At 42.0% G+C, this 19,491-nt stretch overlaps 1 protein-coding gene and 1 long non-coding RNA gene across 2 annotated transcripts; both read right to left on the reverse strand.

Moving 5' to 3' along the window:
- Positions 1-8,272: 8,272 nt before the first annotated feature.
- On the reverse strand, positions 8,273-10,518 carry LOC147331539 (uncharacterized). The gene has a single exon (XM_086293958.1). The coding sequence runs from the start codon at positions 10,054-10,056 to the stop codon at positions 8,572-8,574; it is 1,485 nt and encodes a 494-aa protein (XP_086150084.1). The 5' UTR covers positions 10,057-10,518; the 3' UTR covers positions 8,273-8,571.
- Positions 10,519-11,482: 964 nt separating this feature from the next.
- LOC147331540 (uncharacterized) lies at positions 11,483-16,699 on the reverse strand. Its single transcript, XR_015129197.1, has 3 exons — positions 15,878-16,699; positions 12,355-13,847; positions 11,483-12,261 (listed from the first exon to the last, which is right to left on the reverse strand). It is a non-coding gene; the product is annotated as an uncharacterized LOC147331540 (long non-coding RNA).
- Positions 16,700-19,491: the final 2,792 nt, after the last annotated feature.

Genomic DNA, 19,491 nt, shown 5'->3' on the forward strand with positions numbered 1-19,491 from the left:
AAGAAGCTCATGATTGATTAGGAGCATGGCTTCAATTTCACCATCATCCCCCAGAAGTGAAGCATGGTACAGTATGAAGTTTGAAACATCCAAAAGGTTCCATGGGTGGAACCTGACTTTTTTTTGTGTATGCTGTACATTCCTGTTGAGTTTTCTACAATGTACTTGTGGCTTCCTCTCTGAGTGAAAGCTCATAGCCCTGACACATTCCAGCTTTATATCCCCTTTTTATCCATTTATACTGTAACATTTGTATGTAAAAACTAATAAATGTATTTCTAAGTGTTCCAGATTTCCAAATATCTAAAGAACAATCCTCAGGCTGATTCTCAGTCTGGAACACACCATTTTATATGAGATATTGTATTTGTTTAATACATAAAAAGCCAGACAAGACAAAGCATCAATAGTTACAAAATAAAGCTGGCACCCAGAAACTGCAGTTCCTCTAATGGCCACACGAGGCTGTTCAAAAAGCAAGTCAATCCACTACAGACTTCCAAATCAAAATGTGCAACTTTACTGTACTGACATATATACGGGGTGGCTGAGGCTATTCCAGATATTTGTGCTTTAGCAGATATCCTTCTCTTTCTGTAAACATGCAGAGTTTATGGATGCAGCTTGTGGATGGGGCTATGTGAAAAAGTAACTGCCCCTCAAACATAGTAACTGGTTTGAGGGGCAGTTACTTGGGATGGAGCGTTTTTCATACATTTCCAGGAAGGATGTTGTTCCTCTTAGTAAATAAGCTCATTATTTAAAATCTGCATTTTGTATTTATTCCGGCTCTCTTTTTCCGATGTGACCATCAGGAAACTACTGTTGGCAAGGCAAGGCAAGTTTATTTGTATAGCACAATTCAACAATGAGGTGATTCAAAGTGCTTTACAGAGACATTAGAAACAAAAACAAATAAAAAGCATGTAGTCAATGTAGTCAAGATTTCCTACATTTAAGCAAATGCATGACAACCTTTAAGATAAATAAGGTTCAAACTGGCTGCAGTATTTATTAAACCATACATGCGAGAGGCTACAGGGAAGTTTTTGAGTCCGTACATAAGTGGTGACTTAAATACAAAGCACTTTTTTTCATGATTAGTTTTTGCCTTATAAATGACTTCAGTCACTATCATAAAGTGCTGCTGGGGTGCTGTCAGCACATGGAGTAGTTTAGGCCATTAATGTCAGTGTATTTTCAGATTTCAAATGTATCTGTCTGAACTTTTCACTGACTAAACCTGTAACAAGACCTGACCAAATATGCTGTTGAATGTGAATATGTTTTTTTAAGGAAATAAAAGACCTTTTTTTCCCATTAACTCTGTTTTGTTTTTTTTTATAACTTTTTATTTGTCAGTTTACAGTATGAGAATACAAAACTTACGGTCAGCATAGGAGACATACACAATTCCAGTAATAGCATCTTCTTACATCATGGTAATATTCAGTTATTCAGTACAAAGGGAGTACACAACCCATTTTTCCCAGAGCTTCTTAAATTTCTCAAGCTCGAGTCTAAGGGCAAAGGTAAGTCTTTCCATTCCAAAAATTTCTTCCACTACCCCACGCCATTGGGCCCTAGTTGGAGGGTCTGCCTTTTGCCATCTTCGGGTTATGGCCTTCCTGCAGCCAGCCAAAAGTATTTTCAATAAATAATTATCTTTATGTGGGAGTGCCGTAGGCAATTTGCCAAGATACAACGTATCAAATGAATAGACTATTTTAATCCCAATTATTTTGTATATCTCAAGGGCCACCTCCCCCCAATATGGCTGGATCCTTGGGCAGGCCCAGAAGACATGAAAATGGTTTGCCATGGGGGTTCCACAACCTCTCCAACATAGGCCCTGGCTCTGTGAGCCTGTTTGCTGAGCTGTGAGTTTAGGAGTGATAAAGAATCTCACTACATTCTTCCAACCAAACTCTCTTAAGGACCTTGAATTTGCAGTGGTAGCCTGAGACTCACATATTCCCCACCAGCTGTCCTCTGAAATTAGTGAGCCTGATTCCCTCTCCCATTTCTGCTTAATGTACACCGTAGAGTGATTTTTAGAGGCTTGTATACTACCGTATATTTTTGAGACCATCTTTTTAGAGTCCTTTCTCTTGTATGCCTCTTGGAAGATATGAATTAGGTCGTATTCGTTTTCATCTCTGATTAGTAACGTCTTGTTGTAATAGTCTCTAACCTGCAAGTATCTAAAGAAGTCATGCTTTGCCAGTCCGTATGTATCTGAGATGGTTTCATAGCTTTGGAATCCCCCATTTGTTGCTAGTGAACAAAAAGAAGTAATTCCTCTCAGAGACCACTGTTTAAAGGTCCCATCCAGCCTGGCAGGCACAAACTCCGGGTCATAAGCTATCCAATTCAAGGTCCTAGCCTGTTTTTCTATTTGTAGTTTCCCCACTACCCTGAACCATAGTTTCAGGGTGAACCGGGTCAAATGGTTCAAATCTTTATAAAATTTTTCAGCTTGGTTCTTATTTCCTAAAAGTGACTGTAGTGGGAAGTCTACTTGTGTAATTTCCATATTTTTCCATTTAGCTTCATAGTTTGGGGAGCACCAGTTTACCAGGGGCTTCAGTTGTGCGGCGTAGTAGTAATCTTGTAAGCACGGCAAAGCTCTCCCTCCCTTCTCTTTTTTTAGTTGCAGCGTTTTGTACTGGACCCTCGGTCGTCTGCCGTTCCAGATGAACCGTGAGATCCATCCGTCCCACTCGTCAAATTGTTTTTGGGGTATCTCCAGGGGTAGTGACTGGAAGAGATAGAGGATTCGAGGCAGAACGTTCATTTTAATTATTTCTATTCTATTACTCATATCCAATGGGAGGAGAGACCACCGAGTTAGGTCAGATTTGATCTCTTTGTTGAGGGGGCAATAATTAATTTCATAGAGTCTAGACATGTCTTTCGTTAGGTTTACTCCCAAGTATTTTATTGTGGTAGAGTCCCATTTGAAGCTGAATTTCTTTACAGTTTCCGGTCGAGGTGTATAATTGAACGTAAGGGATTGAGTTTTTTGAATATTTAGTTTATAGCCAGAGTAGTGATTGTAGGCTTTTAGTAAGGTCATCAATTGGAACAAACTAGATTCAGGATTTGTAATAAAAAGAAGAACATCATCCGCGAACATACAAGTCTTGTGTTCTTCACCCCTGATCATTATTCCCCCATTAACTCTGTTTTCTTGCTTTTTTTCTTCATTTTTTGGAAACAAACAAACCACAAAGCAACGCATTGAGACATGAAATACGCATTTCCATTTTATTTATGAAAAATGACAACTTTTAGCTGTTAATGTACAAAAACATCTCATTTGTCTCTTTGTAGTAGTCAAGCAGTACTAAGCAGTAATACTGGAAAAGAACATTTGGTATGGCATTTAGCTTCTGCAGTACAGTCACCAAATCCAACTGACGCAAATGATACATATTCCAAAACTATCACCACCGAAGCACTTCAACCTTACAGTACCATCTAAATGCAAAACATGTTGCAGCAGCACAGAGACTTTGAAGCTCAAGGGAGAGCCTTTTTTAGATACCTGCAGATAAGAGAATATATCAGGAAATACGTACAGGGCTTTGAGAGTCTCAGCATTTCCGGTTTCGACAAGTGTCTCCATCTCCAACTCCATCACATCTGATCTTAAGTTCAATTCACAAACCAGAAACAAATCATATAAATAATATATATGTAGTGGCACACGTGGGTATCTGAAGTCATTTCCGGTGCTGTGCTTAAAAAAACGTGAGCTCCACCGTGAGAAAAACGCGTTATTTTCATCTGCATTTCAAAGAGCTGAACAGCTGCGCTGAATGACAGAAATGACAAAGTATTTTAAAAATCCACACGGCTGAAAACTTTCACGTATAGCTCGCTTTAACGTGACCACTCTGCTAGCCGAGTGAAGCTACACGCACATTTACGTTCCCGTCGCTTACCCGCCATCACGGACAGCCTGGTGACAGCACAAACTATAACGGAAGGGTTTTAAAAGTATTCCGTGTCGGTGACAGCAGTGGACGTGCAGGCTCCACGTGATCTCTCCCCGCGTTTCACATCCACGCGGCTAGCGCCGGTGCGTTTGTGTGACGCTGTTGCTAGGCATTCTTTTTAGAAGTGGGCGGGGCTTATAGGCATACTTCAAAGCAACTAAATACTGTCACGTCACAGGACGCACATCATTACAAAGACCTCGAGAACCCATAAATAGGGGTGCTGCTACAGGTACTGTCATTCAGTTGAGTCCATGCATCGGAACCAGACACACGAAGTAAGAGAAAACACTAACACGAAAATGCATTCAGATGACATTAACGCAGCCACTGTGGGTACCCTCGTAGATGGCTTTTTTGATAACCTAAACATGTCGCAGGTGCGATCCATGCTGGTTGGTCGCCCAGATGACTGCACTGTCCAGCTAATGTCTCACATGGCTGCTCAGATGGTGCAGCTCTGCCCGGAGTCAGATCACGGAGCCAGAGAAGGCTTCATAAAAGAACTGATCCAGGTGTTGTTAGGGAGATTTGCACACTGCACGTGCACCCAGTCAGGCAGCCAGCAGGACAATCAGCAGGTCCCACAGACAGAACAACCAGAGAAAAATCTGGAGTCCTCGCTGTCTGTGGAACCTTCACAAATGGCAAACACAGAAGCCTCAGAGGCTGAAAAAGCAGCCGTGGCTTCTGAGGAGCAGAAACCCTCTGCGTCACCTCGAGGTGAAGCAGAGAGAAAAGGGCTCATAAGCGTGGTCCTTCAGGCTGTCCTTTCCCAGGCTGCAAAAAAATCCACAGCCTGCCCATCAGACTCCCTCCACCAGCACCTTTTAGATCAAATCTGCTCTGAAATAAAAACAGCAGATTTGACTTTATCACCAAAGGCCCTACAAGATCTTGCAAAGGTCATTTTCAAAGACTTTTGCAAGGAAGCGCTCTCCAACCCAAAACACACCTTAACTCTATTGAAATTAGGAGAGCCAACAGTTGACAAACTTTTCATCTCCATCTTCAAGAAACACTTTGTAGTGTCCACACAGAAACTTGAGCCAGAGTCTTCTGAAATCAAAGCTCAGAAGCAGCTTTCAGTTGAAGTCTGTGTGGAAGAACTTGTCAGGCGTGCTTTTAAAAAGGCACGCGTTCTGTATACAGATGACACAGTTTCTGAAATTACAAACCGTTTGTTGAAGAAAATCTGGGCTGATGTCCAACATATCGATTTTCAGCCCTCCTCAAAGTCCTTCAGAACCTTACACAAGGTCATTTACAAATCTCTCCTTAAAGAGTATAAGGACCCCGAGTGTGTCACGATTCTCTTTCATCTCGACCATGAAGTAGGTGAGCAAAGAATCATCGAAACCTTTAAAGAACATCTGATGTCGGCAGCGGCGCCAGCAGGTCGCATCAGAAGGTTCTTCTCATTAATAGGTCGGAGGTTAGCCATCACCCGCAGAGAGTCGCGGGTGTTTCCCCTTTAAAAACAACAATTTGACATTGACTAGCTGGCATCAAAGTGACTCTTAAATTGGCTAACAACAAACAATTCAAACAAGCCAATTTATTTAACATCCAATCGAGTCATTTTAAACACCCCTGGACCGGTTGCGGCAGATGACCGTCCCTCACTGAGCCTGGTTCTGCCGGAAGTTTCTCCCCGTTAAAAGGGAGTTTTTCTTCCCCACTGTCGCCAAGTGCTTGCTCAGAGGGAATTGTCCGATTATTGGGGTCTTGTTTCTAGTCAGTAAATTACTGACTAGAACACTCTAAATTATTGAACAAAAATCAGAAAATCTAATAAAATTCTAAAAGAAAAATCACACTCTGATTTCTGCTTGTTTTCACTGTCTGTTGGACAAATGTGTGTGTGTGTGTGTGTGTGTGTGTGTGTGTGTGTGTGTGTGTGTGTGTGTGTGTGTGTGTGTGTGTGTGTGTGTGTATACAGCTTTGACTGAACGTGTGTTGAGTAGTTGTCATTCAATCCAAACTGTTTAGGTAGAAAATGCCGAGAACATCCTGTTGTGATATTTATTAGTGAGATTTCATCCATACAAAGTCGTACATTTACAAGAAAACATACATACAGAGGTGCGCACAAGTGGAACAAACCGTCAACAGAATACATGAGATACACTTTCCTGTTTCAGCAGCCAAAACATTAAGCACAAAATTAATAGAAATAACTTCATTTAATAAAATGGATTGGAATGAGGTCTTTACAAAAAACAAAAGGATATAAGTTTTAAGCTCAGGGGCCAGTCTGTGGAACAAGAAATCCCCGAAAAGAGAAAACATCACACACAGTCTGAAGAAGCTGTGACCGCCGAGGAACAGAAACCTTCTGTGTCACCTCAAGTTTGGAGAAAGCACAAGAACAGACACAGTCGTTCACTCTGCTGCAGCTTAAAACATTAAAATGTATTCGGACAATATTAACGCAGCCACTGTGGGTCCCCTCATAGATGGCTTTTTTGATCAACTAAACATGTCGCGGGTGCGATCCATGCTGGCTGGTCGCCCAGATGACTGCACTGTCCAGCTAATGTGTCACATGGCTGCTCAGATGGTGCAGCTCTGCGCGGACTCTGCCACAGCAGTACTGCTGAAAAACTGTATCCCACAAGAGCGATGCATCCACAGCCTCTTCAGAGAACTGGAGGGGCGCATCAGCTCGATTGCTTCCTCTCTCACCCCGGAGTCAGATCACGGAGCCAGAGAAGGCTTCATAAAAGAACTGATCCAGGTGTTGTTAGGGAGATCTACAGTAATGTATTATATTCTAAAATGATGCTAAATGATAAAAATGAAGGTGTTGGCAAAACAGCTGGTTAAACTATCTTCAGCTAAAAACCTTCTGCTAAAGTAGACAGTGAATAATTTTTTTTTGTAAATGTGTTTTTATATTTATATATATTAATTATTATATTGATGAATTAATTCATTACTGCTATTGTTTGTATTGGCAAAATTTAGTAGATTACAGGTGGAGGTGGTCAACAAGTACAAGTACCTCGGGCTGTGGGTGGACAACAAACTGGACTGGTCATGCAACACAGAGCACCTGTATAAAAAAGCCCAAAGCCGACTGTACTTCCTCAGGAGGCTGAGGTCTTTTAACATCTGCAGGAAGCTCCTGAGGATGTTTTACCAGTCAGTGGTTGCTGGAGTACTTTTCTATGCTGTGGTGTGCTGGGGGAGCAACACAGCAAAGAAGGACTCATGCAGGCTGGAGAAACTGATCAGGAAGGCTGGCTCTGTGGTCGGCATGAAGCTGGACACTCTGGTGACAGTGGCAGAGAAAAGGACACTAAAGAAACTGCTGGACATTATGGACAATGCTGGGCATCCTCTGCACACGGCCATTAACAACCAGAAGAGTCTGTTCAGTGACAGGTTGCTTCTCCCAAATATATATATATATAATATTCTGTAACTCTGTAACTTCTGTCGGTGCTGTGCTTTTTTGGAAACCGAATTTCCCCGAGGAACCCACCCGAGGGATTAATAAAGTTTTATCTTATCTTATCTTACCAATATATGTGGACAGCCCGTTCTCATTCCCGACGTGTAACATACCGACCATTAGTCGCGCTCCAAGGTGTCCCACAGACACGTGAAAGGTAACCTTCCGCATCCATTTGATACGCGCCGGATTGTGGATGATATCCAATAGAATGACGCTCCCGGTGTAATACACGTTCCAGCTGTGTATTCCAGCCATAACCCTAACCTTAATCCTAACCCGTATCATAACCTAATCGTGTTAGATAGTGTTTTCCAAAGCAATTACAGTAAAATAAACATACACGTGTAGATTGATTGGAAATGGTTCTCATGTTTCCTCATTTTTCCGAACAAGTAACACAGGGACATGTTGGGTGGCCAAAAGCGTAACATACTGACGATTTGTCACCTATAGTGTAACATTTTACACTTTGAGAGTGAGAACGTGTTGATGTGGATTCTTAATATGAAATTATAGTTTACATACAAATAATCCTTACAGTCTGAAAATTACAGCACAAATATCCTGTCACATTTGATCTCTGTGAGGTCAGAGGTCAAATTTACAAATTAGTACCTCTTATCTGTGACCTACTCCTACATAAGGTTTGTGTAATCAGAGTAAAACGTCTGTGCAATGTTTTAATACAATAGTTGCTACTAAAATCTTTGATTTGAAAGGAATGACAAACAAACACGTTCAGTCTAAGCTGAAAATGTATACATTTGTGTGACAATGAAAACACGCAGAATTCACAATATAATCTTTTTTGGATCTTTTTATTGATGAAAAATACATTTAGAGTGCCCAATACGATAAGTTGTGTATTAGATGGCACAAAACAAAACCCCAATAATTTGACAATTCCCTCTGAGCAAGCACTAGGCGACGGTGGGGAGTAAAAACTTCCTTTTAACAGGGAGAAAACTCCGGCAGAACCAGGCTCAGTGAGGAACGGCCATCTGCCTCGACCGGTCAAGGGTTTTTAAAATGACTCGATTAGATGTTAAATAAATTGAAACTGAAAATGCTACGTCCAGATGAACAGAATCTACTTTTAGGGTCTTACATAACAGTAACCAAGTATTTTCTGCCTGCGATCCATACAGCATGACCCGCACAGAGAAAGAAGCTTGTCATGAAATGTTCACTTTCCAATACAGTGATGGCATGCTCCTTGAAAACCTTTACAATTATATCATCTGCATATTCATGGTCTAATTCCATGAATGTCAGTATGACATCTGGCTCTTTCCATTTCTGTATTAAAGAGCTGTAAACCATATCACTGATGAACATCACATTATCAACTTTGATCTTTTTAAGTCTAGGCCAGAGTTTTATGAACAGCCGTTGGGTGATGGCATCAACTTTTTCAGTAGAGGAAGGTGAACTGGCATTTTTATTGACACGTGTCACCACCTTCTTGATACAGGCTTCTACAGATAACCTGTAATTTTCAGCCTCTTCAGCATCACACAGGGCTGGATTCTGCATAGTGTCGATCAGGTGATTTTTAATGATATCGACCGTCAGTTTTCTCAACACTGGGTCCTCGTCGTTCAGTAACATCAGTAAATGTTTTTCTTTACAGAATGTTTTCTGACGTAGCTCTTGGTAAATGGCCCTGTCGAGATCTTTCAGTTTTTTTTCATGTATATGCAGATCTTTGGTCCTGTTGTCAGACAACACGTGTTTTAACAGGTACCTGTGGAGTTTTTTAGAAGGTTTGTAGTGCGAATTCTTCGCAGCCCGTGTGAGCACAGCATCAATGAGTGCGCTCACACATTCTTCTTCATCATCATCATAATCGCTGACACTAATGCCAGATGATGATTTTTTCTCCACTATTGGAAATATATTACTTTTAAATTCTTCTAAAAGTGTTTGAGAAATGGCTTTAGTTTGTTCGTCCTCGTCATCCTCGGCTCTAACGCACCACGAGAAGAACCTTGCCAGTAGGTTTTTACGGAAGAGGTGATCTTCAAATATGGAAATGATCACCTCTAGGTACGGCTGACCTACGGCTAGCGCAATGATCACGAGATCAGGGCTAATGTCCAGCCGCTTGGTGATGTCTTTAAAAATCCCCTTTTCAAGTTTTTTAATCCCCCTGTGTGTGATTTTGAGAGGCTTTTGCTCAACTTGTGCCCACAGAGCTGTGAAGAGGCGCTGCTGAATCATTTCCGATGGCGACACCTTTGCCTCTTTGGAGGCACGTGTAATAACAGCATTTATTAGCTCTTTAACGAGCAGCTGTTCTTCTGACACCGGAGGTTCCTGGAGATCAACTGACTCTGGATCCCCCGGATTCTGTTGCTGGTTGCATGACTGAGGGCAGCACACACAGTGCTTCGATTTCCCCTCGTCGCTCCGTAAAATGTTTACGCCAGGGACGACACTACATTCAGAGTCGTCTTCAGTGGCGCAGCTTTGAATCGCATCGGTTGTTTCAATGGCAGAATTCATATTTTCAAATGATATAACTTTTTTACAATCTGGACTTGATTCTGAATTTTGTGTAAGTTGCTGAGTTTGTGTCTCAGACATTAATGCCTCTTACTCCCTCTTACTAAACTTACCTTGTGACTAACCCTGTGCAAATGGTTCTATTTATAGACTTTTACCAAGGTGATGTCACACAAGACATGAAAGGATCAAAGGGATTCTAGCGCTAAGCCCCGCCCACATCCGATATGACGGCGACGTGACGTTACCCTAGCGACCGCTATACAATGGCGATCCTCAGTTGTTGGGATTGAGTGAAACTTGTTTGGATTCAAACATGTAGCCTGCTGGTCCACTGCTTTAACCCACAGCAAATACTGTTAAAATCCTTCCTTTAAAGTTAGAATGTCAAGCGACCCCCCCTCCGACCCTCACCCACTGTGTTGTTGTCGGGTTTACGGCTGGTAAGCTATGCTAATTTAACTGTTTATGTAGCTTCACTCATTCACCTGCAGACACAGACGGCTATCAGAATGGTCACACGTCTTCTTAGAGGACGTTCCAGGTGAACACGCGCGGTGAGTTACAGCCAGCTAGGAGTCACGCAGTTTTTGCGTGCATGTCTGTGCTCGTGGACATTTGTGAGCAGAAACACTTATTATTAAATGACGCACTTACACTCAGAGTTAGAAATGAAATATTTGTATTAGAGGGAAGGAGTATAACAAACTATAAATGAAGCTAATTTGCACGTTTTTATTCTGCTTTTCTAATCAAAAAATTGTTAATGCAAGAAAAATATCCAAATATTAACAGGAAAATCTCAAACCAAACTCTTACCACCCCTCTGTAAAATCAATATTTAATATCAATGACTTACATGAAATACAGTTAAGTAATAAAATGAAAGAAAACAAGTGAGCACTACTGCATATAAACCCGACTAGATACATACACATATACACTTGTGCTAACAATTCAAGAAACATTTGGTATATTTTATATCCCCCCTCTGTCCTTTTTTCCGGATCCTTGTAGTACTTTGGTAGTAGTATTGTGGTCTTAGGAGCTGATGTGTCAGTGGAAATGAAAACAGCTAAACTGTGACAGCAAAATGTTAAGAATGCATATTCTCATCCAAGGTGGCATGCTGTGGCTTTTACAGAAATGCAAGCGGAGATGACCACCTCAATTTTTAGAAGCACTCCTTTAATAAAAGTAGCAATGAAACCACCTTACTACACATGAATCTGTATTATTGGCAAATTGCTCTTAAAGTATCAAGAGTATTCTGCAGAACACATTGTTCCCCATCGGTGTTATACGCTTATAAGGTTGGTCTGAATTGAAATGCTTCATATGCTGTTTGAGCTACAGCAGGGGTCCCCAATCCCAGTCCAAGAGGGCTGGTTTCCTGCAGGTTTTAGATGTGTCCTTGATGCACCACAGCTGATTTAAATGGATAAATTACCTTCTCAACACGTCTTGAAGTTCTCCAGAGGCCTGGTAACGAACTAATCATGTGATTCAGGTGTGTTGACCCAGGGTGAGATCTAGAGCGATACGCGTTTTCACGTCAAAAAGTCGTCATAAACAAGTCTCCAATAATACCAGAAAAAGTCGCCAGATTTGTCGCTAGGGAGTCTGAAAACTCGCTAAATATAGCGACAAAGTCGCTACGTTGGCAACACTGCTACCGAGGAGCCTCGCGGAGTGATACGTACTGTGCTTCAACGTAATATTACCGTATTGTGTGTGTATAAGGACCATAAATGGCACCTGTTAAGAGACACGGTTATGAAGCGGATTTCAAACTCCAGGCTGTCAGTCACGAACTTGGAAAGAGAGCAGCTGTGAAATCTGTGACCCAGGGTGAGATCTGAAACCTGCAGGGACACCGGCCCTCGCGGACTGGGATTGGGGACCCCTGATCTACAGTAATGTATTATATTCTAAAATGATGCTAAATGATAAAAATGAAGGTGTTGGCAAAACAGCTGGTTAAACTATCTTCAGCTAAAAACCTTCTGCTAAAGTAGACAGTGAATAATTTCTGTTCCATTTCTGTATTAAAGAGCTGTAAACCATATCACTGTCACGGTTTGGCATGGCAAACCGTGGGGGGTGTGGGGAAGGAGGACCCAGGCGCGGTGCTCTATGTACAAGCAGTACGTTTATTTACAGTGTGTGGAAATAACAACAATAAATCCCCGTGGTTTCCCCTGACTCCCGTGTCGTGTCTCTCCGTGACCAGTCCGTGTCTCAGCACTCCTCGTGCTGGCTGCTGTCTGGCGCTCCACACTTCTCCTGGGGACACAATAGACGCAGCCGTCAGGACACATAACCGCGGGCATACATACACTAACTCAGTTCAAATGGATGACTAACGTGGAGACTCACGCAATGATCCCGCGTCGGTGGGAGCTCCAAGACTCTCCTAAGTAGCACCCCCGACGAGGCCTGACCAGCAGCAGGTGTGTGGCTTCGGGTGTGGCCAGACCATCAGCAGGGCCACACCCACCAGGCCTGAAGGCGCCCACTGAAACACATATACACACACGCAAACAGGGAGAAGGACAGCAACACCAAATATACATACAATAATAATAATAATAAAATTCATAACTGCTCAGGGACTCTGACAATCACTGATGAATATCACATTATCAACTTTGATCTTTTTAAGTCTAGGCCAGAGTTTTATGAACAGCCGTTGGGTGATGGCATCAACTTTTTCAAAACAGGAAAGTGAACTGGCATTTTCGGTCACCACCTTCTTGATACAGGCTTCCACAGATAACCTGTAATTTTCAGCCTCTTCAGCATCACACAGGGCTGGATTCTGCATAGTGTCGATCAGGTGATTTTTAATGATATCGACCGTCAGTTTTCTCAACACTGGGTCCTCGTCGTTCAGTAACATCAGTAAATGTTTTTTCTTAACAGAATGTTTTCTGACGTAGCTCTTGGTAAATGGCCCGGTCGAGATCTTTCAGTTTATATACATGTATATGCAGATCTTTGATACTGTTGTCAGACAACATGTGTTTTTTTGTGTGTCCCGTTTGGATCTTTAGCCATAAGAATTGTTGTCTTAAGGCCAAGAAAGATGCCAAGCGGATTTATTTTACCAAGTGGATCATCATGGCCTTGCCATATTGGTCCATTTGATTGACCTTTATTATAATTACAACACGTGTTTTAACAGGTACCTGTGGAGTTTTTTAGAAGGTCTGTAGTGCGAATTATTTTCAACACGTGTGAGCACAGCATCAATGAGTGCGCTCACATGTTCCTCTTCATCATCATCATAATCGCTGACACTAATGCCAGATGATGATTTTTTCCTCCACTATTGGAAATATATTACTTTTAAATTCTTCTAAACGTGTTTCAGACATGGCTTTAGTTTCTTTGTCCTCGTCATCCTCGGCTCTAACGCACCACGAGAAGAACCTTGCCAGCAGGTTTTTACCGAAGTGGTGATCTTCAAATATGGAGATGATCACCTCTAGGTACGGCTGACCTACGGCTAGCGCAATGATCACGAGATCAGGGCTAATGTCCAGCCGCTTTGTTATGTCTTTAAAAATCACCTTTTCAAGTTTTTTAATCCCCCTGTGTGTGATTTTGAGAGGCTTTTGCTCAACTTGTGACCACAGAGCTGTGAAGAGGCGCTGCTGAATCATGTCAGACGGCGACACCTTTGCGTCTTTGGAGGCACGTGAAAAATCTTAATTGCCCATTGTTTTTGGAAAAATCTAAATTGCCCATAGGTATGAGTGAATGTGAGTACGAATGTTTAGCCCTGTGACAGACTAGCGACCTGTCCAGGGCGTACCCTGCCTCTCGCCCTGAGATAGCTGCCATAGGCTCCAGCACCCCCTGCGACCCTGAAAAGGAAAAGCGGAAGTTAGGGGTGGGCAACTCCAGGCCTCGAGGGCCGGTGTCCCTGCAGGTTTTAGATGTGTCCTTGAACCAACACAGCTGATATAAATGGCTAAATTAGCTCCTGAAAATGTCCTGAAGTTCTCCAGAGGCCTGGTAACGAACTAATCATGCGATTCAGGTGTGTTGACCCAAGGCGAGATCTAAAACCTGCAGGACACCGGCCCTCGGGGCCTGGATTTGCCCACCCCTGGCGTAAGTGAATCGATGGATAGATACATACACATATACACTGTGCTAACAATTCAAGAAACATTTGGAATATTTTATATCCCTCCCCTCTTTGTCCCTTTTCCCTATGTCCTTGTAGTACTTCTATTTTGTGCCCACAGAGCTGTGAAGAGGCGCTGTTTAATCTGCAACAGCATCCTGCCATGCGATTGAATTCGTCCCTAACCTTTGGGAACCCTCACATAAATTTTATCGAATGGAAAAAGGTTAGCTTTCATCCTCCAGCTTCACTGTGTTTATGTTATGCTAACATAGCTGTATCGCTAGTGATCTCGTAGTACATCATTATGTACCAGCTAGTCCAACCTCAGTAACCCTAAAAAAAAAAAATATATAAAAAAAAAAAAGGAAAAAAAAGTTTGTGTTCAGTATAAGACAGAAGAGAACAGCACAGGCCTAAACCCTGCAGGTCTGACAACAGGAGGTGTATCAGTCCTGTTTTCCCTGTGGGAACAGCATTTACACTAGAATCTGCTTTTGATGGCTTTTTTGGAGCAAATGTGACATTCAGCAGTATAACTGACACAATACAAAACAATAACTACACTACACACCAACTCTAGCCTCCAAAAACGCTAAACATCACTAATGTCTCACATATGAAAACTTGCGCTCTCTTTCTTTTGCTCGCCGCTTTCCGTCGCGGGTGTCACTCCTAAAACTGCACCTTCTCCCTAAACAACCAAGTGCCGCATGTTGCCATATCATTTTTTTGATTGGCTGACATGGTAAATTCTAACACCAATCCGGTTGTTCAGTCTGACGTCACTAGCCGTGTCTGGACCTAAACTCCGCTGCAGGTTCACATATCAAACGATCACTATGGCATTACTGAGAGTTGAAAAACTGTCTAAAGTCTTTCATCTTTAATAAAATGATCAGCGTTCTGTTCTACCAGGTGTAACAATTGAGTTTAACATCCAGGCACCCATGAAAACGGAATTTATGACATTTAACGGAGTTAGAAGCTAGCAAGATAACTCCCTGCTAACTTCTATCTAAATACAATATAGCATGTCCTGACTGCGGGGTTTTGGAAACAAATTAAACCCTACAGCTGTTATCACTTCCAGCATAAATGAAGACAGGAAACTAAACAGCAGTGACGTTTGTAGGGTTACTGAAGTTGGGCTAGCTGGTATATAATGATGTGCTACGTGACCGCTAGCGACACAGCTATGTTAGCATAATATAAACAAGCTAACTTTTTTTTCCCCACTCGATAAAGTTAACGTGAGTGTTCTCGGTGGAGGACTCCACCACCCCGTTCACACAGAAACTAAACCACATTTTTTTGGCTAAATATGATTTGAACAAATTAAACAACATGGCAGCGGGGGCCCCCGAAATTATTTATTTATTTAAGAATAAAAAATAAAAGGGGGGGGGGGGGGGGGGGGGTTGCCGCTGTTGGTCGTCAGCCATGAGCGAGCTAGCTTATTTTGTCGGGTTTCTTTCGTTCGGTGGTATGGCGAACACCCCCTACATGAAATACACGTAGGGGGTGTCGCGGAGGCTTGTCAGACATGAGCGCGCCTGTTTGGAAGGGATGCTTGTCGGATTTACATTATTTTGTGACATGGCGATTTTTATACGAAAACTTTAAAGCACTATTTCATGATGGAAAACATTAAAGTTGCTCACGAGGGCATTCAAGCAGCACGATTGAGTAAAACAGTCTAGGGGGGATCTTAAATGAGGTAGTAAACACATATAAATACACATTAAAAGAAACAGTACTTGCCTTCAGAAAGTTGAGATGAACACCTTAGCTGCATCCAGCTCCTGGCGTAAAAAGCCTCGTGTTCGCATTAAGGCAGACGGCCAGGTGGCTTTCAGTCCTTGCAAAAGTGCATTGTAGACCCCGTAGTATCCAAAAATATGACATGCGCATGCGTGCTCAGGCACAGAAAGGCGCCAACAGCTTCAACTCATGTAAAACTTGAATTCATTCATTTTGCCAGCAATAAAGTTAATCTGAGACCAACCTTTGCTCCAAAACGTTAAAGGATTAGTTGAAACCCTTAATGTATTTGAGTTTATGGGGCAACTCAGCTTTTATTGTTGAATTGTGAAAGAAATGACTGTAAGCAAGTTTGATTTTTCACACTGAATGAGTGTGCTGACACTAATGCCAGATGATGATTTTTTCTCCAGTATTGGAAATATATTACTTTTAAATTCTTCTAAACGTGTTTCAGAAATTGCTTTAGCTTCTGCGTCTTCATCATCCTCGGCTCTAACGCACCATGAAAAGAACCTTGCCAGTAGGCTTTTTTTACGGAAGAGGTGATCTTCAAATATGGAAATGATCACCTCTAGGTACGGCTGACCTACGGCTAGCGCAATGATCACGAGATCAGGGCTAATGTCCAGCCGCTTTGTGATGTCTTTAAAAATCACCTTTTCAAGTTTTATTAACCCTGTTTGTGTAACTTTTAGAATTTTCTGTTCAACCTGTGCCCACAGAGCTGTGAAGAGGCGCTGCTGAATCATGTCAGATGGCAACACCTTTGCCTCTTTTGAGGCACGTGCAATAACAGCATTTATTAGCTCTTTAAACAAGCAGAAATTATATGTGTGTGTATATATATATATATATATACATATATATATATATATACTCTTGGCATTCTTAAAGTTTGGTTGAAGAAAGTAACGTATATAGTATTGTTAGCAAAATGAATTGTACTCCTAGAGTAATGTGATGACTGGTTATTTTGAAAGCAGGATTTTTAAAATGAAGTTGTTAATCCAGCTGCTAATCCAAATGGCAATCCTTGAGCTAATAATTTTTAAAAAGCATTTTGAAAATCAGTTTAATAATCCTCTACGAAATAGCATGTCCCTGAGGCAACAAACCACATTTTCATGCCTCACACTGACCCTTCAAAAAAAAAAAACAACTGTTTTTCAAATAATGAAGTTTTTTAAAAGACATTTTGAAAATCTATAAAAATCATGGCATCAACTTTTTCAAAACAGGAAAGTGAACTGGCATTTTCGGTCACCACCTTCTTGATACAGGCTTCCACAGATAACCTGTAATTTTCAGCCTCTTCAGCATCACACAGGGCTGGATTCTGCATAGTGTCGATCAGGTGATTTTTAATGATATCGACCGTCAGTTTTCTCAACACTGGGTCCTCGTCGTTCAGTAACATCAGTAAATGTTTTTCTTTACAGAATGTTTTCTGACGTAGCTCTTGGTAAATGGCCCTGTCGAGATCTTTCAGTTTTTTTCATGTATATGCAGATCTTTGATCCTGTTGTCAGACAACACGTGTTTTAACAGGTACCTGTGGAGTTTTTTTAGAAGGTTTGTAGTGCGAATTCTTCGCAGCCCGTGTGAGCACAGCATCAATGAGTGCGCTCACACATTCTTCTTCATCATCATCATAATCGCTGACAGTAATACCAGATGATGATTTTTTCTCCACTATTGGAAATATATTACTTTTAAATTCTTCTAAACGTGTTTGAGAAATGGCTTTAGTTTGTTCGTCCTCGTCATCCTCGGCTCTAACGCACCACGAGAAGAACCTTGCCAGTAGGTTTTTACGGAAGAGGTGATCTTCAAATATGGAAATGATCACTTCTAGGTATGGCTGACCTACGGCTAGCGCAATGATCACGAGATCAGAGTTAATGTCCAGCCGCTTTGTGATGTCTTTAAAAATCATCTTTTCAAGTTTTACTAACCCTGTTTGTGTAACTTTTGGAATTTTCTGTTCAACCTGTGCCCACAGAGCTGTGAAGAGGCGCTGCTGAATCATGTCAGATGGCGACACCTTTGCCTCTTTTGAGGCACGTGCAATAACAGCATTTATTAGCTCTTTAAACAAGCAGAAATTATATGTGTGTGTGTATATATATGTGTGTGTATATATATATATATGTAGCCTGGCTAAATTAACCAGCCCAGAACACAGATTATCTTTGGGGTTCTTTTAATCTGAATGATAAAGTAAGTGCTCAGAAGAAAATAACAAGGTTGTAAAAATAAAGAAATAAAATTGTTACAGACAGCTCCTATCCAGTAACAGCTTTGTGCTCTGGTAACCCACTGCTACTGCAGGTTATTTCCCCAACTTTATCAGCATCTGGAACTCAAGGACATCTAGCGTCATTTCGTGTCTGATATAAACCCAAACATAAATAAAACAAAACTTAGCAGTGCAAAAATAACTGTAGTGGCTTCTCCTGCATAGATACAGAGCCAAGATTAAACAGTTAACACGGTACATTTCCCTCTTACCCACAGAGATAGTATAATACAAGTGTGAACTCAAATACATACAGTGCATTAATCCAGCAGAAAACGGAATATGGATCCCTCTGAGACGAACGGCGAAGTTGGTGGCAGCTACTCCTGGTGCCTTAACTGTTGCACACTTTGCGTTCAAAACAGATCACGCAGCGAAAAAAGGCATTGCACACCCACATAACACCAATGCAAGCTAGCACTCGTGCATGTCTCCGTAGATCCCCATGATCCCTTCCGCTCTCAGAGGTACCCCAAAAGAAAAACAGTGCCATCCAGTGGCATGTCCCATAATATCGAACTTCCACCCGGCTACATACTCCCCTGCTTAAGAGTCAACGTCCCCGGTGACTCAATTGGTATATCTCAACTCATGCACTGCTTCCTTAAAGAGAGCAGTACCCAAATTAGTCAACAACTGAGACAGTACCTCAGGGCTCAAGGTGATGGCATGACATGCTGATACAGGGACATGGTAAGGGTTTGAATGCACTCCAGCATTAGCTCTTTTACTCCGACGGGGCACTGGTGTTGGTGGAATGACCCCAATATCCCTGTTAGTTTCAGTAGCAACTGTCTCTGGTGTGGACACCTGCTCAGAGTCAGATGGTACAGTAACACGAGCATCATCAGTGTTTACAGACTCAGAAATGTCACTGCTTTGAACTGCTTCATCAGACCCCTGCTCTGCACTTGGGTATGAGGTTTCTCCGAACAACACATACTCAGGATCTGGATCTGAACAGCCTGTTTTCTCTTCTGTCCTAGGACTCACTACCACAGGGGATTCATTATTTTTCTTTTTCCTGGGTGCAGGAATTGGGCCAATACAAGGTCTAAGGTTAGCTCTGTGAACCCGTTTTACTGGCCCACCCTCCACCGGCTCCACTGCATGTGTGCTGCCCTGGACTTCGACAACCCTATAAACCACAGGGCTCCAGGCGTCCTGAATTTTGTTCCTGCCTTGGGGCCAGTGTCGCAGATAAACTAACTGACCTACTTCAACAGGGGGGCAATAGACTCGGGTTTTGTCCAGCTCAAGCCTTTCCGCTGCTTTCTGCTCCGTGTACTGCCTTGCTCTGTTATGTGCTTCA

The sequence above is a fragment of the Aulonocara sp. 'chitande type north' Nkhata Bay genome, linkage group LG5 (assembly GCF_057382095.1).
Source record: "Aulonocara sp. 'chitande type north' Nkhata Bay isolate Kocher_YH1m ecotype deep benthic linkage group LG5, A_spYH_male_GT1.1, whole genome shotgun sequence".
Classification (NCBI taxonomy): Eukaryota; Metazoa; Chordata; class Actinopteri; order Cichliformes; family Cichlidae; genus Aulonocara; species Aulonocara sp. 'chitande type north' Nkhata Bay.

Excerpts from the sequence above, each read along its gene's own strand:
- LOC147331539 (XM_086293958.1), bottom strand. The coding sequence starts at position 10,056 with ATGTCTGAGACACAAACTCAGCAACTTACACAAAATTCAGAATCAAGT.